The 26,401-nt window shown below is 38.5% G+C and overlaps 1 protein-coding gene across 1 annotated transcript; it reads left to right on the top strand.

Moving 5' to 3' along the window:
* Window positions 1-1,337: 1,337 nt before the first annotated feature.
* vps33b (VPS33B late endosome and lysosome associated) lies at window positions 1,338-26,401 on the top strand. The gene is made up of 23 exons (XM_062030531.1): window positions 1,338-1,728; window positions 4,142-4,222; window positions 4,305-4,366; window positions 4,460-4,509; window positions 5,693-5,760; window positions 5,839-5,884; window positions 5,970-6,064; window positions 9,131-9,235; window positions 9,350-9,440; window positions 9,528-9,605; window positions 13,190-13,260; window positions 13,325-13,411; window positions 14,319-14,409; window positions 14,498-14,572; window positions 14,654-14,718; window positions 14,794-14,848; window positions 14,941-14,987; window positions 15,581-15,713; window positions 15,801-15,874; window positions 19,430-19,531; window positions 19,606-19,681; window positions 19,763-19,870; window positions 25,253-26,401. The coding sequence occupies exons 1-23, from the start codon at window positions 1,633-1,635 to the stop codon at window positions 25,330-25,332; spliced, it is 1,836 nt and encodes a 611-aa protein (XP_061886515.1). The 5' UTR covers window positions 1,338-1,632; the 3' UTR covers window positions 25,333-26,401.

The following is a 26,401-nucleotide window of genomic DNA, read 5'->3' as shown; positions in this document are numbered from 1 at the left end:
TGGTGACCCCTGCTGTAGAGGATGTCAATCATCTAGACAGGCACGTGCACACATAGGGCCCTATGGGTGCCTGAGCCCCTGCCCTTTTTTGCCTCGTCTTAAAAAGTGCCCTCTGCCTGTGTGTGTGTGGTTTTTTTTCTTTTTTTTTCTTTAAACAACATTAATAAATTCCTGTCAGGGATGTAAAAACAAAACAAAAACAAAAAACAGCGGTACAAAAACTCCACGTTTTTTTGTAATACTGGGTTGTTTGAGTTCGAGTGAGTGAGAGCGAGCCAAGTTACTGCGCCCCTGAGACGTGACAGTGGAGCAACTTGAACCTGTGAGTTATGGTCTAGTCGCCGTCCACTTATTCAGCATCTAATATGGGTAATATTGCAGAAAAACGCTGTATTATTATATTATTCAATGTGTCAGCTTCTGTTTTTGCCGGACGTCGGAGCACGGCGCATCAATTGAGCACGGCACATCAAGTCCGCACAGAGCAGAGCTGATCGTGCGGGACAGGAAGTAGTGTACAAAATAAAACACCGGGTTAATTTTCAAAATAAAATGCACTGTGTTTACGGCGGATCACATTTTTCTCACAGTAGAGTTTTAGATATAAAGTTTATTGTGACTTTGCTATTACTGTGTGGATTAACAAAATAATAATAATAATAATGATAATAATAACAATAATAATAATAATGATAATGATAATGATGATAATAATAATAATAATTATTATTATTATTATTATTATTATTAATAATAATAATAATAATGTCAGCATTCTGGGGATATAAGCTGTAGGTTATCTGTTAGGAATATTACCATCTGTATTTAAACTTGATTCATGTTGATTATGCCTGCAGCACAATGCCAAAAAAAGAAAGGATACAGCCCTCTACTGGCCCCTGGTCCATATTTTTGGCCCTGTATTGCGTTTCAGTTGTTTAGTCTGAGCATTAAGTGAGAATTTTGTGTTGCCAATCATCCTTGACATTATTATGCTCCAGGCAAAAAAAATTCTACATAAATGTCGATTTATGAAAGTAATGCCTACATTTTGTAATTGGCTTAATGTGTTACAATTATCAATACATTTTTTGGAGAATGATTAAGAGTACACAAGTCCTTAATTATTTGTAATTTGTTTGACAGTAATTCAGGTAGCCCTTTTTGTCGTCTTTTTTTTCATATTTTTTAATATTATTACTCTTTATGTATTTGCTTTTGTTTTCTTTCCTTGATGTTGAAAGTGCCTTGACTTTTGTGTGAATTATAAATGTATGTTTGTTGTTCAATAAAAAAAAAGAAGAAAAGAAAAAAAAGAAACCAACGAAGAAGAAGAAGAAGCGGAAGAAGGACAAGGACCCGCCCCTGACGGCTGTCAAATTTGCTTTATTCTCTCATTCCTCAAACATTCTGCCTACTTTATACATTATTAATTTACTTTATATATCTATTATCACCTTCACGTGGCGGCCTTGACATGAGAAAGCCAGGCGCTTAATAACTTAAGGCCTGTGTGATTTCCGGTTAATGTTTTTAGCATATAGCTAATGTCGCTAACGCTCAAAAAAGCAATATTAGCTTTCATATACTTCTTCGTTGTCAGCGCACAAAGGTTTAGGTAGTATAAGCACTATGGCGTACAGCGCAAGCAAAGATTCACCGGAGCTGCCTGACTTTTCTCTGCTCAAAAGGCTGGCCAGAGATCAGCTCATCTACCTTCTCGAACAGGTAATGACACATAGACTACCGTCTAATGCAGATATGTTGTTCTGGGGATATTTTGTTTTTCCGAGCAAAAACTTAATTGGATACATGAGGTTTCTGGCTCCAGTGGGAGGGCGTCTAGATTAATTTTTACATCATAAAGTAGATAAACTGCTGAAAACTGACACAATAAAATCACAGCACATCCACCAATGTTTTTTAATGTGTAAAGGAGCATCTCCGTGAATTAGAATAGCTTTAAAAAGTTCAAAAGGTAGAAAATGGATGGATGGAAAAACTCATCCATCCATCCATCTTCTTCCGCTTATCCAAGGTCGGGTCGCGGGGGCAGCAGCCTAATAAACAGGGAAGCCCAGACTTCCCTCTCCCCAGCCACTTCGTCCAGCTCTTCCCGGGGGATCCCGAGGCGTTCCCAGGCCAGCCGGGAGACATAGTCTTCCCAACGTGTCCTGGGTCTTCCCCGTGGCCTCCTACCAGTCGGACGTGCCCTAAACATGGAAAAAGTGTAACTTTTATTTGGTCTGAACTGAACTTCTGACACTTCTCACGGGCCTGCAATGTACTTGCGGCTAAATGACGTCATCGACTCTTTTTGCATCATTGGCAACGACCTAAACCAGGGGTCCCCAAACTACGGCCCGCGGGCCGGATCCGGCACGCCAGCGTCCAAAATCCGCCCCGCGGGACGTCCCAAGTTTTTAGTTTTTTTAAATTATAGTTTTTTTAAATCTTACCTTTCTAATCCACTTTCTACCGCTTGTTACTCTCTGTGTCTCCTAGCCGTTCAGGCAAATCATATTGTCTAAAAATGCATTTTCCCATCGATAACGTGACATTATCGTACTTTGATGCATTGCCAAAGAAGTTTTAGGGATTTTGAATCATTCTGTGCTGCATTTTGCATAATTAAACAAAATCTGATTAATAATGATGATGGATATATCTGCATTAAAGCTTTAGTTTTGCCAGTTCTAGTATAAGAAGCTGTCAAGTTATTAAGTTACTAATGAAGACATTGCAATCCCTGGCATCGGTGGTTGAAACAGTGTTTTTTTTGGTGTTTTTCCACTCAGCTTTTGGACAACAAGTAGTAATACAATTTGTAAAAATAAGCATATCACCTGACACGTAGAAGTTATTTGGGAATTTTTCGCCTCTTTGGACTAAGAGATGAGTTTTGTAGTTTTTCCGCACACTTGTGTTTGAGATGGCCTATTTGAGGTCTACCGCTTGTTACTCTCTGTGTCTCCTAGCCGCTCAGGCAAATCATATTGTCTAAAAATGCATTTTCCCATCGATAACGTGGTGACATCATCGCACTCGGAATATGTGTTTATATATATATATATACACACAGCCAGGCCAAATTTTTTTAACCCAATGCGGCCCCCGAGTCAAAAAGTTTGGGGCCTCCTGAGCTAAACTAAGCGTTTTTGTATGTGGACAGGGAAAATTGAGCTTTTTGATTAGTGTCGTAAGTAATGTGTAACATTATCTCGTTTCAAACTTATTTAAAAGAGCTGTTTGCAACCTTTGCGCAGATGTCTACAGGGCGCTATCTTTCCATTGTGATATAAGCATTATATCCCATCCAGGGCGTCCAACACATAATGAAGTAACTAAGCCCGTACACAACACGTGCACGCACATTAGGTTTGGGTGTTGTAAGCTAACAGGTGATTCAGTGGCAAACGTTAGCTATCATTGTATGTATAATACATCGTAATAACAAGTGACTGCAAATTGTTGTTGCTTCTCTGGAAAAGCCTTTGTGCTGTCTACGGAATGTGGGGCGAGACAAGGTGTATGACAAGCCTGAACGGCAAACAAATGCCTCGGACCGACGAGCAATTTTTATTGAATATAATTAGAAATTATGAAAAATATAGACCATTTTAAAAATGTATGTACTGTTAAAACACTAATGATAAGATAAGGGAGCCGGTGATGTTCCTGTTGTACTTTTGGTTTGAAAAATTTAACTAGGAACACATTGTAAACAGCACCTTTACCAACAGGACATTAAGTTATTGACTTACTTATTATTGATGTTTAAAAATAAACATTCATGGTGTAATGGGCCCCACCTTCCGCCCGAATGCAGCTGAGATAGGCCCTAATATAATAATGTGTTTGGATGAAAGGGCGAGCGCATTGCTTCAAATAAAGAAAAAAGCAGCAAATCTTCTGTGGCACTCCAAATTTATCTGTTGTAGGTGAGGTCGCCACAAATAAATGAATGTATGGGAAAGACTCCTCTGAAATCAAAAACATTTTGCACCATATTCTAAACTTATAGATAAGCCTGTGTTTATAAAGTTTTTTCCCCTGTAATTTATGTTGCCTCTTTTTTAGACTAACGTTAAATAAACAGTGTTTCAAGTCTTTATTGTCGCCTTATTCCAATTCCATGCAGCTTCCAGGAAAGAAGGACCTTTTTATTGAGGCAGACTTGATGAGCCCCCTGGATCGTATCAGCAACGTTTCCATTTTAAAGGTGACTCTGGTCAGATGTAGCAAAGTAATCTCTTCAATAATGAATCACATCTTATATTTTTATTTCCTTGTTATTTCAACAGCAACACGACGTTGACAAACTTTACAAAGTAGAATATAAGCCTATTTTTAGCACGTCGGATCAGTGAGTACTCTTTGCACCTAATACACACACTTTAACATATGCCAACATAGCGTAACATGTCTGACACTATGGCTTCACTTTCTTCGCTCACAGGCTCTGTTTTCTGATCCGACCAAGAATACAAACTGTGAAGTGGATTTGCGGTATGTAATTCTCCTTTTAAATATAACAGTAAATAATTGTTTAAAATTCAGCTTATGATATTTTCTCCTCCTCTTCATGTTTCAGCAACTATACAAATGTACCTTTGCTAAAACATAAAATAGTCTGTGTACAGTTTGTATAGCAGTAACACACAACAGCCATTATCGTCTAAATAGCTGTGAACATGTCCTAATAGTGTCCTTTGTGTGAATATTTAGTGTGAACACCATTGTTATCAAGCACTGCCTTATGCAAAGCCGACTTTTCTCACCTATTGGTACCTGTTACTGTGTTTTGGAATCTGCATAAGTCCAAAAAAATTTAAATTAAATCATGGCGGAGATATTTATTTAAAAAATCTTGCCTTCCTTCATATTTCCTCTAAACGAGCCGTTTGGAATTTGCCCATTTTGTGACATTTTTCCCGATAGTGACGTCAGTGGATATCTCCATTTATGGTAGTCATTTACCCAAAGAGCTTTGCATGAGTCTGACATTGTAGTTTTTTTCTTTATCGTCTTGTTGTGGGGCAGACTGTCTCGTAAATGCACATACATCCTCAGCTGTTGCCATTTCTACTACAAAGTAGCGTTTCGTTCGAACTTATATCTGTCAGTAGACTCGCTATGGAAGCCCTTAAAACTACAACATGGCTGACGGGGAGCAGACGCAGTCAAAGTGGAGGCATGTAAAGAGTGCCCACAAAACAACGCTTCCTTAAGAGACCGTCAAAAAGCGGCTTGAAGATGTTCTGTAAAACATATTCTATGCAAAATTTTAAACAGAGAACCACCATTACATGTTATATAGACTACAAGGAAGTGTTTTAAATGTAGAAAAAATATCATGATATGACATGTTTAAAACCCCTCAGCGCGGCACCGGTTGTAATGGGAATACTCTTCCACTCTTCCATCATGACATTGTGGAGTTCTAGTCGACTGTCTGCTTAATGCTACCCCAATGAAAAGTTAAGAGACTCACTCTCTTTTGTGTGAGCTGTAAACATGGGGGTATTTTTTTTGTTTTTTGTTTCATTTCTTCTTTATCATCATCATCAGCCATTATTAATCCACTGCTGGACAAAGGCCTCAGCATCACTTAATGCCAACTAAGAAGCTATACAATTATTTCTTGTCAAATCTTTTGGTTGTTTTGTTTTCTGATACTTTCTCCCTTCAGATGTGATCAATGCTGATAAAGCAGCTGGGAAATGTAGAAGATACAAAGTTATATTTACCCCACAGAAGGTAATGATATTTTGAGCTGTAAACTTTGATTTTATCTCGTTCAAGTTGTTTTAGTCTGTTGTCTGTCTTGTCCTCCAGTTTTATGCATGTGAGACGGTTTTTGAAGAGCAGGGCGTTTACGGAGGTAGGGGGTGTCCTTGCTCCTCTTTATTTTCAGTTCTGCTCACCAGAGTCAGTTAAGGTAAATGTTTGATTTCTTTTTTCAACAGACGTGACAATGGATGAATGGGCCTTCTACCTGCTTCCTCTGGACAATGACGTTATTAGTTTGGAGCTCCCAGAATTTTTTCAGGACAACTTTGTGGTATGTAAGAAACACTATTATTTTTTCATTAAGGATTTAAATAACACAAAATTAGAGCTGCATTTTCATGTCTGTGAACTGATCATTCTAGTGCAGGGGTGGGCAATTAACTTTCACCGGGGGCCGCATAAGCAACCCGAGCACTGCTGGAGGGCCACACGACAATATTTCAATTAAATTTTGCTCAATATTATTTTTGATATACCGTAAGATAAATAATAATGATGATAATAATAATAATAATAATAATAATAATAATTTAATTTAACCTAACTTAACTTTATACAAAAGCAGATTGCTTTTGATGGTCACTTTATCCTGCATTATCCAACATTTTTCCCCATCAGATTTGGACAACCATCTGTTGTTAAAAATAGTTTTTAATCATATTTATTTTATATTGTTTTTTATATTGGTTTTATATGTAATTGTTTTTTCTTTTTATTCAGTCATTGGTGGAGCTAAGGATAATATTTGAATATTGTTTTTAATATTGTTGTGCAGCACTTTGGAAACATTTTGTTGTTTAAATGTGCTATATAAATAAAGTGGATTGGATTGTCACACCTGCCAGCTTGTCCCATTTCAGTCCTAACATGTCCAAACACGCATTTACCTATGTGAACAAGTCATTACCTGTGGTTGTCTCTTTAATTGACTGCATGGCTGCCAGCTACTCCGTGATTTGAAAGTCTGCAGTTATCCCACGTAAGAAGAAGAGCAGCTGGGCGGTGTCACGTACATCACAGCTCTCATCCAAAGTTAGCGAAAAACAGTCCATGTCTCCGGGCATATCAGCGCAACAGAGTCCAATAAGCACTCCTTAATAAACTCTCCGTCAGAAAACGCCTTACTTTTTCTGGCGCTTTTGTGAGAAATGACGAAACTTGTCCTGACGGCTGCATCTCTGGGGGTGTGAAATATGGCAAAAAGTCCTTGTTGGGTTTGCAGTTTTACCATCAACGCATCGGCCTCCCTTGCGCGCGCTTTATCAGACACATTCCGGTATTTTCCCTCGTGTTTCTTCGTGTAGTGCCGATTAAAATGATATTCTTTAAACACAGCAAGCTGTGTACCACAAATTAAGCACACGGCTTTACCATTAATTTATGTAAAGAAATACTTGCCAGTCCATGTCTTGTTGAAAACACGCCATTCCCCATCAACTTTTCTTTTTTTAGCGTCTCATCACTTGTCTCTATGCACCTTCACTCACAGGTTCCCCCCGGACATACGGCATAAATAACACATTTCAAAATAAAAGCAGCACAGTTGTATTGCGTGCATGACATAGATGTTTTTTAAACTTTATTTTGTAATTTGTGATTGCGCCGTTTAATTCACTCACAATCGCACACGCGCATACGTCCACACGGAAGTAATACAAATAACGCTTTTCAAAACAAAAGCAGCACCGTTGTATTGCACACTCGACATAGATACTTTTTGAAATTTATTTTGTAATTTATGATTGGCCTCACGCGGGCCGGACAGGGATGCGCAAAGGGCCGGATGCGGCCCGCGGGCCGTACAATGCCCAGGTCTGTTCTAGTGGTTTAAACTTCAATGGTGCCCTTGGCGAGACCGCCTTTCATCCCCACCTTCCAGCCCCAAACCACAGAGGGGTGCTAATTTCCCACAAAGCTCAACAAAAGACACTATTAGAAAGTCCACAGTTTTTGCATGTCTATGTCTTTAGTTCTATTGTGGTTTTTAGTCAAGCGTTAAGATTTAACACTTTAGCACATCATTGAAAACTAAGTGAAACTTATGTATAACTTTCTCAGACGCTGCCACAGATAGATGTATAGTTTTCCCTTCTTCTTTTACGTCAGCCTTGGTACTAAATGCTGATGCTGTGTGTGACTGCATAAAGGCCACAGTTTAATAAATGCACCACATAGAACACAAACTTCTGTGTTCCTTTCTCAACTAGTTGAATTCCAGGAGATATCTGAACTTTTTGAGAACCTCTTCATTTTAACCACAACTTCATTGATAAGACACAAAAACACTTAACAGCACAACTGTCCATGCTGCCTTTATCAATTGTGCCCTGTATGCTCGTAAGTAATACACATGCCTAAAACCGCCACTGTCTCAAGGGATTTGCGAGGTTGCATTAATTCTAGCAATGTAACGATATGAAAATTTCATATTTTGGTAATTGTGACCGAAATTGTCACAGTTATCATTAATATCACTGTATTATTGAATGTGCTCAAAAAGTACTTATACACACAGTGAAATCTTTAGATTAAAAAAAAAAAAAATACAATAATTGGACCACTGTTGGGAATCCCGCTATCTTTTATGTTTCTCATGCTTCACTGATAAGACTGTTCTGGCGGGCCTTGTGGTGTCCTACTCTGTCCTTAAACGCACCTTAAAACACCTATGTGTCATATTCCTATTTGTTGATCACTGTTCTGAGAGAGCAGAGTTTGTAGGTTCAATGTGCGCAGTGGATAGCTTAGTTGCTCTGACAGTAATGTGTTTGTATAAGTTTAGATTGGGGTATGTCGTTTCTTAATGGGGAAAGACGTTAATATCTCCTGTTGTCGTGTTAGCATTAACGCTACCAAGCTGGCGCCAGTCTTTGAGTTTATCAAAATGTGGCTATGAATCACGTTTTTTTGATAATTTTGATTTAAAACTAATACTAACCGTTATATTATTATTACCATTTATTGTTACATCTCTAGTTTGCGCTGATTGAAATTCAAATGTGTGACTGCTTTTCATTGACAGAGATGTTGACCTTGGACAGTAATCTATTATCTTCTCTCATTGGTTTGGTTTTATCCCCTTGTGAGCCGTATTGGGGACACCAGGCACTTAGCACAAATAAATATCTTTTTTTTTCCCCCTTCATCCTTATAGTGTCCCCGTAGGCAATTGCTCATGTGGTCCATATGTAAAAATGCCACAGATAATACAATAGACACTATTCTCTCAATGAGCACTTTTATGTACTGTATACTGTAATAGAATTAAATGACGTGTCACCAGTCTTATTTTTATTATCTATATTTATTTGAGCTGTATTTTCTCTTGGTGTCCCAGGCTGGTGACCAGCGTTGGGTGAGGACAGCTGGCAGTGCTCTACACCTCCTTCACTCCATTTATGGACCGCTTTCAAAGGTTTACGGAATAGGAAAGTGTTCAAAGGTATATTAGTTTTTTCCTTTCTGTCATGTCATTGCAGTTTCACATTGTTTTATGTTGCTTCTATACTAGGCAAAAATTACCTTTCTTATAGTGGTCGGTTTTGGCTTTTGGTAGATGGTGTACGAGTCATGGAGACAGCAAGTTGAAGAAGGAGACCAAAAAGCACAGAACAGTGAAATAGGAACTGTTTTCCTGATTGACAGAGGTGGGAAGATCCCAATCCCCTCATTTGTGTCACCCTTGCCTTGCCCACTAATTTTGCCAATGTTTTTTTTTTTTTTTTTTTTTACAGATGTTGACCTTATCACGCCCTTGTGCTCACAAGTGGTTTACGAAGGACTTGTGGATGATATATTCAGAATCAAATGTGGTGGGTAACAAGCAACCTGTGAAGATGGTTCAGTGTTCATTCAGTATTTAAGACAATCGGGCTGTTTTTGTCCCGATTTTTTTGCCCGATTATCTAATGTCTAATAAGATTGTCCTGTGGTCTGAGGTGTGTCAAGAGTGATTTTTTTCTCGATTGTTGGAAAAACATTTGTGTGTAGCCAATTAAGAATCTGAAAAAGCATTGGGGCTATTTTGTTGCGAACATACCCACCTCTTGCTTTTTCAGTAGATTATAAAGTCCGTGTTTACCCAGTCTACATTTTTTTTTTTAGTTTGGTATTTTTCAGTCAAAAATAGTCCCAACCCAAAACCACCATCATTCCCTTCAATCGTATGTCCTTTTCTATATTGCCTGTTTTTTTTCTTGTTGCTATGTTTCTTCTTCTTCGATTTTGTTGAATCAAGGTTGTTCACGCAAGATTTAGGGTTTGAATGACCAGAGTCGGTGGTGGGACAGAATTGGTGTGTGCGCGCGTTTGTGCGTGAGTGGTGTGCTGTGTTGATATTATAATCTTGTGTTGATTTTTAATCTTAATATGAGGGGACGTAACAGATAAATAATCTATTAGATGTAAAAAACCTTTTTGCGTATACAAGCCTGAAGATTATTGTTCTTTTCATGGTTGCATGCACTATTTGACAAACTAGTTCAACAAGTAAAAAGCTATGCAACGTTTCTTTCCAATGTTAACCATATGATAATCTTGACATGACAAAATCAGCACAAAGTGGCAGATAGCAGGCTTTCCAAACTGAAGCTTTTTTGCATCAGAAATGTGGCTTTTTAGGATATGTGTAAATCCTGAGTGCTAAATGCATCTTTCAAAAAGTGTGTTGTTGGGTTGACCAAGTTGTTATTTCAAAGAAGACTAATTTGTTATATACACCACTGGTACTGTTTTGTCTTTGGTTAGTGCATGTTATTGCTTGGTTTGTATAGCCAATTAATTTATCGATATGAAATAGTATACATTTACCTTGACTTGTTCTGGTTATAGACGTTTGCTTCATGGTGTTATAGACATTTTCGCTTCATGGTGTGCCTAAACACATATAGAGCCTGATCTACTAAAGGTTTGCATGTATTGAAACACAAGCTGATCTACTAAGCTCCTGCACAGAGGATGAGCAAAGAATGAACAAAATAGCAAGCGCAATCTATAAAGCATGTTTGCCTTCATGTATATGCATAATATTTGCTGATTATCAGGAGGTCTACAATACTGGGAGGAGTAGATGCAAATGTAATCATTTAGGGTCCGCAATGTGGTCGATCAGGCCTGAAAGTTTCTGCGGCCGCTGTTTTTGTGTCTGTATTTTTCACTTTCCCTGTTACGCACAAAAAGCTGCACCGCAGGTATTGAGTCGAGAAGGAGGCGATCAATGCAATAACCATGACGGAGAGAGATGAATGTCGACAAATCTGGACTGTCAGAAACTATAAGAAAACTTTGCATATCGTCTATCAAGCAATACATTTTGAGCTACTGGATGACTTAAAGCCACACTTAAGAACTTTCAGTTTTGGTTGATTTTGGCGGCGCCAGTTGACCAAAGCGATACTGTTCAGCCATTCAAGATCACATTTCCCATAAACACCAGCGTATAGTGTTTTAAATCGTCAGAAACTACTGTCACGTACATACAAACTGACACGATAATATCACAATGATTCAGTATGACTGATCTTTCCACAGTACATATTTTACTCAATCTTTATATTTTCAGTTTGCAGTCATTGCATATTTTTTTATACAGTACTTTAGAGTTTTTTGCTTGGCTGGTCGTGTCAGTGTGAAAGTGCAAACTATCAAGCTGGTGGCTATTTATTTCTACCACACAAATTTCCGATAGCTAACATTAGCATTATCCTTTCGATTTGAGCCTAGAAAGGTAATTACGAGTCCAGCAGGAACACAGCCAAAGCAGCGTTGGTCGAAAATCCCTCCTCGTCTTTGAGCTCACGCCAGCTAGTGAAAGCCGGGCCAATGTTGATCCTTGACTGTCTTTTTATCCGGGTAGCCTCCCTTTTTTTTTTGTCTCTTCAGGCAAAACTTTTGTTGTGTTGTTGTTTTGTAGCTTCGGCCATGATAGCAATAATTACACGTAGGGGTTCACATCGACTTCCGTTGTAACGAATTGGGAAAGGGGGAAGTGACTATGCCGCAGGGCAGTCTACACATTTGTAGTGTTTTGTGTGGCAGGGTTTCTGCCATCCTCCAAAAAATTGCTCAGTGCCAGTGAAAGCGATACAGACCCACTCAGACCATGACGAAGGTGTCATTAAACTAGTTTAAAAGTCGGTTTATCATCCTTATAGTTATGAAAATATTTGATGATGGTTGTCTGTGTTGGCCCTGTGATGAGGTGGCGACTTGTCCAGGGTGTACCCAGCCTTCCGCCCGAATGCAGCTGAGATAGGCTCCAGCACCCCTGCGACCCCGTAAGGGACAATCGGTAGAAAATGGATGGATGGATAAAAAAAATACTTAGTGCTGCCTTAAGGGGCTGATTTGGAGGTGTTTTGGTGTCTGCTTGCTTTTTAAATACGTTTTTTACTTCGAAAAAACTTATTGCGCAGCATCGCAGTTAGTGCCGGTGTAGTGCCAAAAATTATCACATCTGCATCCTGTGTGTGCTAAAAAAATTGGTTCTGTTGTTTAGATCGCACTGGAGTATTTCAAATAGCCCAGAAAAAGTGGTACAGATTATAGTTGTGTGCTGCATGTTCCACAACATAACAAAACACCCATGATGCCTTGGTGGTGCAGTGAGTGGTACATGCAAAAATCTAATTTGAATAGGTTGCTCTGCACCACTTTTGCATTTGTTATCAATTGCACACGCAGTTTTAGTAGATCACCTTCCACACACGTCTAATAGTACACGTAATTTTATAGTCTGCACATGCAATTTAGCACTTGTTGTTTGGAATCTTAGTAGCTCAGTCACAATAATTTAGTCATACTTCATACAAAAAAGTTATGTTTAATTAATCATACAACAATTAATAAGAATAACTAAATGAATACATTAAATACAAATATTTCGACGAGTTTTATGTGTTATATATAAATTAATAAAAAACATGTTAAATATTATTTGTTTGTATATACTTTATACAAAAAACTCAATAGATTATTTAAAAAATGTTTAACATTTTCAATGTAAAAATTCAAGTTATATATTAAAAAGTAAGATTAAATAAATACATAAGGATTTATATTTTAATTGAGATATATTTATATTGTATATTATATATTAAATACAATATTACATGTTGCTATCGGTTTAGACACATTACACAAAAACATGTAATTTAATAATTAAAAAATAATATGTGTAGGAAATTCCACATTTAAATGTCAGCATTAAAAACATAAAAATTGTAAATTAAATACATTTACTTTTAATTAAAACAACTATTTCTATATATGATTTTATTTAATATTTACCGGTATATTAAATAGAAAAAGGTTGAATATTTTTAGATTATTTTATAATCCTGTATATGCATTTCTGCCCACGTATTTGTGTGATGTTACATGTCGTTCTTTTTCTTAGGCTGTGTGGATTTTGGAAGTGATGGTTCCTCCGACAAAAGCGTCAAAGTCATGTTGAACGCTGAGGATAAGGTAGGGCTACCTCAGGGAATTTCTAGATTCCTTTGCATTTCTGAACTTTCTGCTTGTGTCTTAGGTCTTCAATGAAATTAGAAATGAGCATTTCTCTAATGTCTTCAGCTTTCTCAGTCAGAAAGCCAGGAATCTCCAGAGAGCATATGATGTAAGTCTGTACAAATGTATAATCATATCTGATACTGAGTTCAGTTGCCAACATTGTATATGTGACCCCAAAAACAGAACCCATGAAAATGTTATTGTATCCTAAACAAGTCCAGCAAATTTCTCTTGACCTTAAACTTCAATCTGTGTACGATTATTTCCCAAAGTTTCAGTTACCTTGGTCGATTTGCATGAAAGTCAGGTTCTTTTCAAAGTATGCTCTAAATGGGTTCCCCGATGTTGGAAGCAAATTTTCCTATTTTCCGTTGATTGAACACATTCTTCTTTGGGATTTTAGAATCAAGTGTTTGCACAGTCCCATACTTTCTGAACTTCCAAACTCAGTCAAAAATGTTGCTTGAAATTCAGCATGAAATCGAAACTTTCCAAAGAAATTGCTAACACTGTCTACAATATATGTTTTTTTTTTTTTTAGAGAAGTAGGCCTGCATGCAATTTTGTACAGTAGGTATTTTCCTTACTGGACCAAGACATGTTAGGGGAGACCATTGTTGCAAAATTTCATGGACAAAGTTTACTTGCAGTATATAACCTGCAAAAGAAAAGTAGGAATGTTTAAATCAAGAGATTTATTTAAAGATATTTGGTTTGTTATTTTCACCCTGTTTGTCGACCGATAACAATATCAATCTGATAACAACAACATTGGTTAAAAAAACTACCAAAAATAACAGGAATTAACTAAATTCCTCTCAACATGTCTGCATGTCGGGCAACGTTGAAATGAACATTCAGGTGATAGTTTAGGCTTTAGGATCGGATTGAAGGGGTTATGTACAATTTTTCCCTTAAATTGTATTTAGTAAATATCGCCAGTATCATATCGATACCAATCCTGAGTGTCAGCACAATCCCTAATTAAAGCCTTTTCTCTTGGAATTGCACAGAAGCGTCAAGGGATGGACATACAGCAGATGAAGACCTTTGTGTCAGAGGAACTTAAAGGACTGAAACAAGAACATCGTCTCCTGAGTCTGCGTAAGTGTTGGCGTACTCGATCACAGCAGTAGACTTACTGTAATACATTCCAAGCAACTTTGTTTCTGACGACACGGATTTCCCGTAGACATCAGTGCAAGTGAATCAATAATGAAGAAGAAAACAAAACAGGATTTCCAGGAGCTGTTGAAGTATGAGCACTGTAGGTTACTCTGCATGGCAGCTATTTTGTTGCTATGGAGGATTTACATTGGCACAATTTTCAAGTCTTGTTTTCTTACAGCTTTACTCGAAGGGTTTGATATTCGTGAATGCATTTCTTTCATCGAGGAGCACATCAACAGCCAAGTAAGTTTGCTCAAACACAGTCCATAGTGTATGCATGCCCCTCCAAAACTGACCTCGTGTGTTTCTTTTATGTAGGTTTCCATGATAGAAAGTCTCAGGCTTCTTTGTCTTCTGTCTTTAACGGAAAATGGTACAATAACTTGTTTTGATGTATATGTTTCATGTACTTTTGAAAAATAAAAAGAATATCTATTGAAATGATGACATTTTCGTCACCTGCAGGGCTCCTGCAAAAGGACTACCGGTCATTAAAAACACAATATTTACAGGTAAGACTCAGTCTGCTCTGCTTTTGTTGGCTTTACATGTACTGTAGTTGTCATACTGACAGTGCTAAAACCTATGGAATCCCCTAAGTAAAGGGGCCTTATAATTGTACAGTGGAACCTGCTTATATCGACCAATACGTCAAGTCCTCTTCTTTCATGGAATTTAAACTCTACTTACTTTAATTCAAATATAAATTGCAATTATATTTACTGTTTGCAACCTCAATTTAAATTCAATATAAATTAATGGAATAATATTGGAATTTGAAAAACATTCTCAATTGAATTTAGAATTTTGCAGAAGCCTGCTGTCCAATATTATTCATCATACGTATTCCCTGGGTGTGTAACAATTTATTTAAAAAAACACAACAAAAAACAGATATTTTTGAGAAAACATAGAAGAGAGGTGAAAAATATTGGTTTCATCATGCTATTATTGATCTGTTACTGATGCTTCTAATCGTATCGATACGATTAGATATTGGGATCAGTCCAACAACCCCTAATGCAGTTCATTAATTCATTTGCGAAAAACATGTTCTGTTTTATATATGTTTTAAATGCTGTTCTGGTACATATTTTCATATCAGAGCTATGGCACGGAGCACCTGCTCACGTTCGCCACCCTCAAGCAGATGGGTTTGCTTGTGGAGCAGCAGCAGGGTGAAACACTGACTGTAATGGAGAACCAAGTGGGCAAACTGGTCAACAATAAAACTGCAGGTGAAGTTGGCTCCCTTTTGTGTAACAGACAGATGATTTTTTTTATGTAGGGAGACCTAACTTTTTTTGTTGTTGTTGCTTATCCAGGGAAGCTGACAGATGCGTTTTCCTCTCTGGCAAAGAAAAGCCATTTCAGGGCCCTGAGCAGAAAACTCAACTTGGTAAATTGTCATCCATCTTATATCTTTCATCACATAATTTTGGTGGTTGTAAGTCCTGGCCTTGCAATCATGTTTGCCAATTTCAACAATATTAAACCATGCACTTAATTGGTTGATCATTGTTAATATGGATACATAGGCCCTATTGAAAGGCTATGTATATAATTAATTATTCTGTATGTTTCCTGGACTTTGTGTATTTCTTTGTGTTTTAACTTGGATGAGAGCTTACAAAAGTTTGCAAGCATGGCAGGCCTGGTGTAAAGTGTGTTATTTTAGAGGTCGTAAACAAAACGAAACTCATTAGTGAACCCTGTACATTTAAAATTAATTAAGCCCTTCCTCTAGTTTGACCAATTTTTACCAAATTTGGTGAAAACTCAATAGTGAACCCTGTACATTTAAAATTAATTAAGCCCTTCCTCTAGTTTGACCAATTTTCACCAAATTTGGTGGAGATGTATGCGTCAGAACAGTGCCAAAATCCTCCCATGTATCAAAGACACTGCGTGCGTTTACTCATTTTGTGCATACGCATACTCTGTTTACACTCACAACGTAAAAAAACTATACGTGTGACATTCCACCCTTTTGGCACTAAAGCCTGGTATGTACTCTCGCGTCACGTAACTTGCGGTCTTGCTCCTCCCCTTGTGTATCCTCCCGCAGACCTTGACGTGCATCTCCCAAACATTCTCGCTTTGCGTCAGCGGCGACGCAGATCGCAGAGCTGTGATTGGTCAGCTTTTGCCTATAAGGGTCCCTGAGCACAGGAGAGCAGAGATTGTGCATGAAATGCACAAATTATTGTATGAGATAAAGCAACAGTGATTGCATGCGTGCGCTCTAAAAATTATTACTGAATGTCATTTCTGAGCTTGTTGTGTTGTTTCGCCCAGAAGATTTCCGTAAAGTACAAAACTGTTTTTAACTTTTATTGCCAATCTTGTGCTAACAACAGGTTCAATTTCGACATTATTTCTCGTGCACACTTGTCTTTTTCTCTCACACACAACGTTCAGCAGGGGTTGGAGTGTCCTGGGACTAGTGGTCCCTACCACAGAATCGGTTATAACCACCCTCTCCAACGCTTCTTCATTCTCTGTCAATCCTCTTTCAGTCACGGTATGGTCACGAACATGGGAGCTTTGAACATCAATAACATATGAACCTAAACATTAACACCAGCAGGTCGTTAAAATAGTTATTTAACAGTTTTGTTTATTTTCAATTACATAACTCTCTTTTGTCCCATGTCCCGAACGGCCGTTGAAAATTTGCCTGTCCTGTGCCGCGACTCGTTTAGGGATTGATAGTCCCATCTTCAAGAACTTTTTTTTGAGTAAAACGTTCTATAAAAGTAAATGGATGTTTCTGAATGATTAGTTCCAGTGCCAACAAAGATGGTGATGTTACGGTTAACATTGCTCACTCTTCACAAGATGGTAAATATCTGGTCAACGACAGCTACTGTTGCTCATTCAGGAGACATTCCCCGCAGGTGTTTTGGAAGAGAACTGCGAGTCACACGCCAGCCCCCGTGGCAGAGCTATAAATGAATCAAGACGTCATCAGAGGGGACGCAAGCTACGTGACGCGAGAGTGTATTCCAGCGTTAATGGAGGGTTTTCATGGCAGGAGACAGGAGACGGTAGGCGTTCAAAGTGACCAATCATAAAGGCAGAAAGTTGCTAGGCTGTGTATTTTGACACTCCCTAAGTGCCAAAGGGGTGGGGAATCGCATGCATAGAGAAAGAGAAATATACCGCACAAGCTCTCCATTCATTAAAAAACGGTGAAACATAAACATAGGAAGTGGGCAAACTTTTTAATGCCAAAACATTCGAATTATTGTGTCAACAATAACAGTATAACATATGTTATGTATGAATTATCTGACTTAGAGAAAGGGTGGAGAAGTGTTAGCATTAATAAAAAGCTCTGCTTGTCCCTAATCCTGTTTAGACATAATAATCTTGCAATGTTTCTCAATGTAACTTGCTCAGCATGTCCAAAACAAATACTCTACACCAGGGGTCGGCAACCCGCGGCTCCGGAGCCGCATGCGGCTCTTTGACCACTCTGATGCGGCTCTGCTGCATACTTATCGACCCTCCCGATTTTCCCAGGAGATTTATGGATCTCAGTGCCTCTCCTAGATAACTCCCAGGGAAAATATAATCCTATTGTCACTCTAATTACTAAATTAAGGGAGTGCCCTGATTGCACTGTAGTAATTGTTCTCTATAGCATTTACAAACAGTGTGCCAGCCCGGCCACATGTTGAATGTAGCTTTTACTTGCACACATAGGAGACAGCAAAGCATAGTTAGTCATCAGCCACACAGCTTACACTGACGGTAGCCGTATCAAACAACTTTAACACTGTTACGTTACAAATATGCGCCACACTGTGAACCCACACCAAAAAAGAATGAAAAACACATTTCTGGAGAACATCCCACCGTAACACAACATAAACACAACACAACCAATACCCATAATCCCATGCAGCCCTAACTCTTCCGGTCTAGATTATACACCCCCGCTACCACCAAATCCCCCCACACATCAACCCTCCCCCCCCCCCCTCTCTGTGCGTTGGTTGAGCGGAAGAGTTAGGGCTGCATGGGATTCTGGGTAATGGTTGTGTTGTGTTTATGTTGTGTTACAGTGCAGATGTTTTCCAGAAATGTGTTTGTCATTCTTTTTTGGTGTGGGTTCAAAGTGTGGCGCATATTTGTAACATAACAGTGTTAAAGTTGTTTTATACGGCTATACCGTCAGTGTAAGCTGTGTGGCTGCTGACCTAGTACGCCTTGCTGTCACTTACGTGAGCAAGCTGAAACTGCATTCTACATGTGGTCGAACAGGTACACTGTTTGGGCAGGCTGTAGAGGGCGCCAAAAGCAGTGCCATCACGCCCTGATATTCGGGAGTCTCACGGAAAAAATGAGAGGATTGGCAAGTATGACGCGATTAAGCGTCATTCATTCAAAACTCGCGGGCCGCACTAACATCAAATTTCCACATTACAGTGTGTGCCGGTGCGTGTGTCTGAGACCCCTGGTTAACATAGCACAAAGCATTTAAGCTTTGTATGCGGTGTTTTTCATTTTAAATTTTAAAATTTTTTTTGTGGCTCCCATTATTTTCTTTAATTTGTGAAACTTGCCAAAATGGCTCTTTGAGTGGTAAAGGTTGCCGACCCCTGCTCTACACCAATGATTCTCAAACTGTGGTACGTGGGCTCCATGTAGTGGTACGCCAAAGAATCACTTGATTAATGTAAAGATGATATATTCAAACACAGTGTTACTGTTCAAACTGTGTGTAATGTTACAGTGGCCAAAAAGATTTAATATACTTTTTAAATAATACTTCTGTCTTGTTTTTAATGAGTACTTCGGCTTACGACCATACTGTAATTTAATGTTGGTCATTATGGTGGTACTTGGAGAGCCAAGTGTTTTCTGAGGTGGTACTTGGTGAAACAAGTTTGAGAACCACTGCTGTAGACCATAACCTTATCATGCTGTCATATTTTACGTAAAGGTGCCAAAGTCAGATGAAGAATATGACCTGCGAGTTCCACGAGACATGGCGTACATCTTTAGTGGTGCATATGTCCCACTCAGCTGCAAACTCATTGAACAGGTAAATAAGCTTCTCATTGAATTCCACAGGATCACGGTATTTTGTGATTTGTCACTGTTTTTTGTTATTCCCAGGTCTTAGAGCGGGACGGTTGGACTGGGCTTGAAGAAGTTGTCCGCTTGCTAAATGGGAATGAGTTTGTAGTCACAGGTCTTTTGGCTTTGCTAACATACCGTACACGTGCAATGCTTTTGAATAGCAGCGCTCTGAAACTTTTCTGTCTTACGTCAGGCAACAACGGCGCCACAAAAGAGGCACAACGCGTCATCCTTGTCATGTTCCTGGGAGGTTGCACGTTCTCCGAGATTTCAGCTTTACGGTTCCTTGGTAGAGAAAGAGGTAAAGACAACCCAAAGGCTGATACTTTGTGATGTTGAACATGTAAGGCAAACTTTTTCCACGGAAGGCCACAAACAGAAAAATAAGGGATGCAGGATCCATTTTGATAGATTAAAGATGCTAAATCCAATCCTTTGTAGGTCAATGTATGCTATTAGCTTTTTATGACAAAGCCAATTAATGTAATATTTAATAATATATCTCCTTAATAATGCATTCATTTTATTTTTACAATATGTCTAAGGCCAATACAACGAGCTACACGCCGAAAATAGCCTCCGAGCTGCAATTTGAACATCCCCTTAATACAGACCTGGGCATTGTGCGGCCCGCGGGCCGCATCCGGCCCTTTGTACGTCCCTGTCCGGCCCGGGTGAGGCCAATTATAAATTACAAAATAAATTTAAAAAAGCATCTATTTCGAGTGTGCAATACAACGGTGCTGCTTTTGTTTTGAAAAGCGTTATTTGTATTACTTCCGTGTGGACGTATGCTCGTGCGCGCAGCGGCAATCTCAAATTACAAAATAAATTTTAAAAAACATCTTTGTCGTGCCTGCAATACAACTGTGCTGCTTTTATTTTGAAAAGTGTTATATGTGCGTATGTCCTGTTAGTGAAGGCGCACAGCGACAAGTGATGCCCGGTTATCCCCGAGACGCTAAAAAGAGAAAAGTTGATGACGAATGGCGTGTTTTCAACAAGACATGGACTGACAAGTAAAGGTAAAGCCGTGTGCTTATTTGTGGTACACACGTTGCTGTGTTTAAAGAATATAGTGTAACGACCTGCTGAAGTAGATGTTGTCTTCTTGAGTTGCGTAAATGAGGAGTGAGGAGACGTGCGTGTGGAAGGAACGAGATATGTTGAGCTGTGTTAGTATAGCTTGCTCAATAAAAGTTTAAAAAGAGCGTCAGACTTGATGTGCACTTCTTCTGGACGCTACAATTGGTGGCAGAAGTAAAACTTTGCGCATACTGCACTGTTTGTGTGCTACGTCATCGGGAGGTACGTGCCACGTGAGGAGCTCGCCGCAAAGAGAGAGAGAGACAGAGAGAGAGAGGGAGACAGAGACAGCGTTTACAGGTGCAGCCACGCTGCTTGCCACGGGGGGAATTCCGCCCTCAACGAAGACTCCCAGGTTTGATGGCAAGGCGAACTGGGAGGCATTTCATCCCACTTCTGACATCAATTGTAGCGTCCAGAAGAAGTGCACACCAAGTCTGATGCACTTTTTAAACTTTTATTGAGCATGCTATACTAACACAGCTCGACTTATCTCGTTCTTTCCAAAAGGAAAACCAATCCTCACTCCTCATTTCCGCAACAGCAACGCTTCCTCCTTCTTCGCCAATCACCTTACAGGCGTGCTACGTTCACAACAAAGAGGATGCAGGATAAAGTGACAGAAATTGAAATTTTTGTATTGTAATATACATCAGGAAGTGTTGTGTAAGAAAGTGTTAAAAATAAAACCATCAAAAGTCATCTGCTTTTGTATAAAGATAAGTTAAGTTAATTGAAAATATTATTATTATTATTATCTATCTTACGGTATATCAAAAATAATTTGAGCAAAATTTAATTGACATATTGTCGGTGTGGCCCTCCAGCAGTGCTCGGGTTGCTCATGCGGCCCCCAGTAAAAATTAATTGCCCACCCCTGCCTTAATACATACTTGCCAACCTTGAGACCTCCAATATCGGGAGGTGGGGGGTAGGGGGGGGGGGGGGGCTTGGTCGGGGGTGGTTTGGGGTCGGGGGCGAGGTTGGGGGCGTGGTTTATTACAGCTAGAATTCACCAACTCGAGTATTTCATATATATTTCATATATATATATATGATATATATATATGTATGAAATACGTGACTTTCAGTGAATTCTAGCTATATATATATATATATATATATATATATATATATATTTATTTACATAGAATTTTTTTTTTTAAATACTTGAATTTCAGTCTTCCGTTGGCTATCCATTAGATGGCAGTATTGTCCTGTTTAACTTCTCCGTTCATTGGGCAGGCAAAGCCTCTATTGTGGGAAAGCGGACGTGAGAACAGGCTGTCCCCACTCAGTCTCAGGTCCGCATTGAGCTGGAGGGGGCGTGGCCTCCAGCTCCGGCTGAATACCGGGAGTTTGTCGGGAGAAAATCTCTGCCGGGAGGTTGTCGGGAGAGGCGCTGAATACCGGGATTCTCCCGCTAAAAACGGGAGGGTTGGCAAGTATGCCTTAATATAAAATGCTATTATTAAAAACACTTGGATATTTTTTAGAGTATTTTAACTAGAGTAGTAGTAAATTAACTGGAAATTGCTAACTCCTCTGACGGTGGAATACTCGCACAATCAGCCTCACAATCAGCAGTCACAGTAAAACGTTGTACCTCTGTTTTCATGAATATTACGTTCCAATATGTCTGAAATGTTTTAAAAACAGAATACATTTTCCCATTGTAAACAACATAAATCTAGGGTTGGGACTGGGCCATGAGTTCACAATACGATACATATCATGATACATGAGTCGCCATTCGATACAGTACTGTGATACGGCGATATATTGCGATTACTCACATAGTTTACTAATAAATTTAAAATGCAGTCTAATATTCAAGTTGTATATATGTACAATAGATGACCCTAAGTAAAAAAACTATTTAATTCCAATGATCCATTTCCAGTATTGCAATTGTACAGAAAGTGGATCAAGTATTTTTGGGGGAATTTTATCAATCTTCCGCAATTCTTATATGAGACAGGATTAAACATGTCTTTCCTTTCTCTATGCTTTCTAAGTAGTTTTTTTGTTTTTTAAACAGTACGAGTAACAATGCAGGCGATGAGAAGTCATCTAATCCATCTATAAAACACTCTAAAATGTTTTGTATACATAATCTATGAATGTATACAATGTTATAACGGAATATTTACAGTAATTTCTTCATTTTAAGCATTACCGTAATTTCTTTCCTGACTGCATTGATTTCACAATAAACATAGCAACAGAGCCTCGAAGCATTATAATTAGGGCTGTGAATCTTTGGGTGTCCCACGATTCGATTCGATATCGATTCTTGGGTCACGATTCGATTCAAAATCTTTTTTTTTTTTTTTCAATTCAACACGATTCTCGATTCAAAAACTATTTTTTCCCGATTCAAAACGATTCTCTATTCATTCAATACATAGGATTTCAGCAGTATCTATCCCAGTCTGCTGACATGCAAGCAGAGTAGTAGATTTTTGTAAAAAGCTTTTATAATTGTATAAGACAATGTTTTATCAACTGATTGCAATAATGTAAATTTGTTTTAACTATTAAATGAACCAAAAATATGATTTATTTTATCTTTGTGAAAATATTGGACACAGTGTGTTGTCAAGTTTATGAGATGTGATGCAAGTGTAAGCCACTGTGACACTATTGTTCTTTTTTTTTTATTTTTATAAATGTCTAATGATTATGTCAATGAGGGATTTTTAATCACTGCTATGTTGAAATTGTTACTAATATTGATACTGTTGTTGATAATATTAATTTTTGTTTCACTACTTTTGGTTTGTTCTGTGTCGTGTTTGTGTCTCCTCTCAATTGCTCTGTTTATTGCAGTTCTGAGTGTTGCTGGGTCGGGTTTGGTTTTGGAATTGGATTGCATTGTTATGGTATTGCTGTGTATTGTTTTGTTGGATTGATAAATTAAAAAAAAAAAAAAGTTGTAAAAATAATTTTAAAAAAAAAAATCGATTTAAAAAAAAAAGAGAATCGATTCTGAATCGCACAACGTGAGAATCGCGATTCGAATTCGAATCGATTTTTTCCCACACCCCTAATTATCATGTAGCAATATTGCTAAACGTTTCAAATACAATAACGTAAAACAGTCACTTACAATGTCCGCTTTCACTGGGATGACGACAGATGGGATAGCTGTATCCTTCAGCACGATGGTGATGGCGGTGAGGTACATTTGCGCTTGTAATTTGCTCCTACAGCCTCTCCAACCACCAAACATTCATACACCAGTGTGAATAGCACTGGAAGCCAGGTGGGTGAAGTGTCTTGCCCAAGCACATAATGGCAGCAATGGCGGAAGATGGATTCAAACCAGGAACCCTCAAGTCCCATCTAGCCCGTGCCGCCCCACAAATGTCACTATAGGTTGGTTAATATGTAGGTCACTGCATATAAATAGTGTTAGATGTTTTTAGAGGGCTTCATAAGCGGAAAAGATGAATCCAGTTGTATAGTTAGCTGCCTAGTACTTACAGTTTTACACTAATTAGAAAACACAGGAAAGGGAAATATGTGTGCTTTGTCCAACATAAGGATTCTGGGTGATGGGCCAAATAATTAAAAGAAGTGCAATCTACCTTTTCAAATGTCAAAAAGATGCCCTCTACTTCTGAACTATCAACTTTTTGTACTGCCTTGCTCACCAATTACCCTGCACAGCGGCACTTTGCAGAGTGGAGGTGCAAAAATCGTTCTTGAGTTCCAATTGGCCCAGAGGATGATTTTCAAAAATAAAATAAAAAATAGGACATTGAAAACTGATATTACTAAAAGCATTGTAATGTATTGCCGTATCTATATTTTTTCTCACCCCTAATAAATTATATTCATCCGTTCCAGACCCCATCCCAAATACCGTGATTTCCGGACTATAAGCCGCACCTGACTATAAGCCGCACCAGCTAAATTTAGGGGAAAATACAGATTGCTCCATATATAAGCCGCACCCGACTATAAGCCGCAGGGTTTTGATGTGTAATTAGCGTAGTATATAGGGGTTCCTGCTACCACGGAGGGGATTGTCGGGACAGAGATGACTGTTTGATTTATTAACAATAAATCTTTCAATCATTCAATCAAACTTTCACATCTTTGACATGGCGAACAGCATTCGTGCAGAGTACAAATAATACAACGGTGCAAAGTAATACAAAGTGCTCGCCTGTACGTTATCAAAATAACCAGCCTACCGGTATATGAAAAGTCAGTCTTTAATCATTGTGTCATCGTCTTCCTCCTGCGTACTAAAACCACCGAAATCCTCTTCGTCGGTGTCGGAGAAGAACAGGCCGTGTATAAGCCGCACCCTTGTATAAGCCGCAGGGACCAGAACGAGGGGAAAAAGTAGCGGCTTATAGTCCGGAAATTACGGTAGTAAAATAAAGAACATTTTATTTAGAAAAATGATAGTTTTACATGCAGATAGAAAAACGATAGTTTTACAAGCAGAAAAGAATGTAAAATGCTTGCAAATGACAAATAAATCATTTAGCATCCTACGAAAAGTGGGCCGTACGAAAACCGAGGTATCACTGTATACTCAAGCATAATTTGATACAGATTCTTTTTTTTTTTTATACAGGATATAGATTTATCGTGGTCACGACTGCAATTACAAACAGTTCAAGAATGTTGGAGGCCTTGCTTGTCGACCATGTATGAAGACGTCTGTCAGTTCATCTTGAGGGACATCACAAACATTCCTGCTGCTTGTTGTCAGCTGCCAGCTGTATCTCAAATAGAATACTTCCTTCAGTACACTTTAATAAGTATACTATGGACATGTGCAGTGGTATACCTCAACTTAGAAGTACCAAAACTTACAAGTATTTTAAAGCATGAGCTGCCTCTGGACTTTTTGTTATGCTTTAAATTGTGAGTATAAATTTAAGTAACAAGTGTGTTTGTTTTTCAACCTTTCCCCATCCACCGGAACGGAAAGTGTGTTTTTTTAGTTATGACTTACGAGCTCAGTTGTGGAACAAATAGAGCTTGTAAGTTCGGTTCCTGACAGTGTACTGCTGTCCTAAATCAGTTGCTGTCATTGCGCACTCATTTAAAATAACAATTCTAATGTTAAAATTGTTCTTGTTCCCCTATTTTTTAATTATGAATTGCAACCCTTTGAGTTATTCCCACTATGTGATGATCAGGGATGGTAAGTGTCACCATTTTGGGCCTGCTTCGTGCAACATTAAGGTACGACGGCTGCACCACTGCTTCTCAAGTGTGGTATGGAATTGCGCCAATTGAGCAGCCCTGGTTTTAAACTATGACAGTATGCATAAAAATGTTGACTTGGCAGGAATGTATGGGAAAAAAATGTGCAAATGATGTGCAATGTTAATAAATGGTTTAGTTACACTAGTTGTTTTGTCTTTTAAAACCTTTTTTGAGGTCAGTAAAGTAACCTGTTTTTGACATCATCAAGTGACTTGGTGGAGGTCTAATCCAATGCTGAAAACTCACTCCTGCTAATTTCAGTGCTGTTACTCAAATTGGGGTAAAACAAAGATCAATGTAAAACAAAGTTGCTTAAGATGGGCCAATACAAATTTTGAGTTGTTCAACGTGTGTCCTATCAGATTTAGAGTTAAAATAAGACATAATTATAGGTGTGTTTTGAGTGTCATCAAACAAAAGGCACCAATTCAGTGTAAATTGCTTATACAGTATCTCACTATTAATGAATGCATTTTATTTTTACAATATGCTGAGGGCCAATTAAAAT

The sequence above is a fragment of the Entelurus aequoreus genome, linkage group LG02, assembly GCF_033978785.1.
Source record: "Entelurus aequoreus isolate RoL-2023_Sb linkage group LG02, RoL_Eaeq_v1.1, whole genome shotgun sequence".
NCBI classification, from domain to species: Eukaryota; Metazoa; Chordata; class Actinopteri; order Syngnathiformes; family Syngnathidae; genus Entelurus; species Entelurus aequoreus.
Note: the sequence above shows the minus strand (reverse complement) of the source record. Positions and strands in the feature narration are given on the sequence as shown.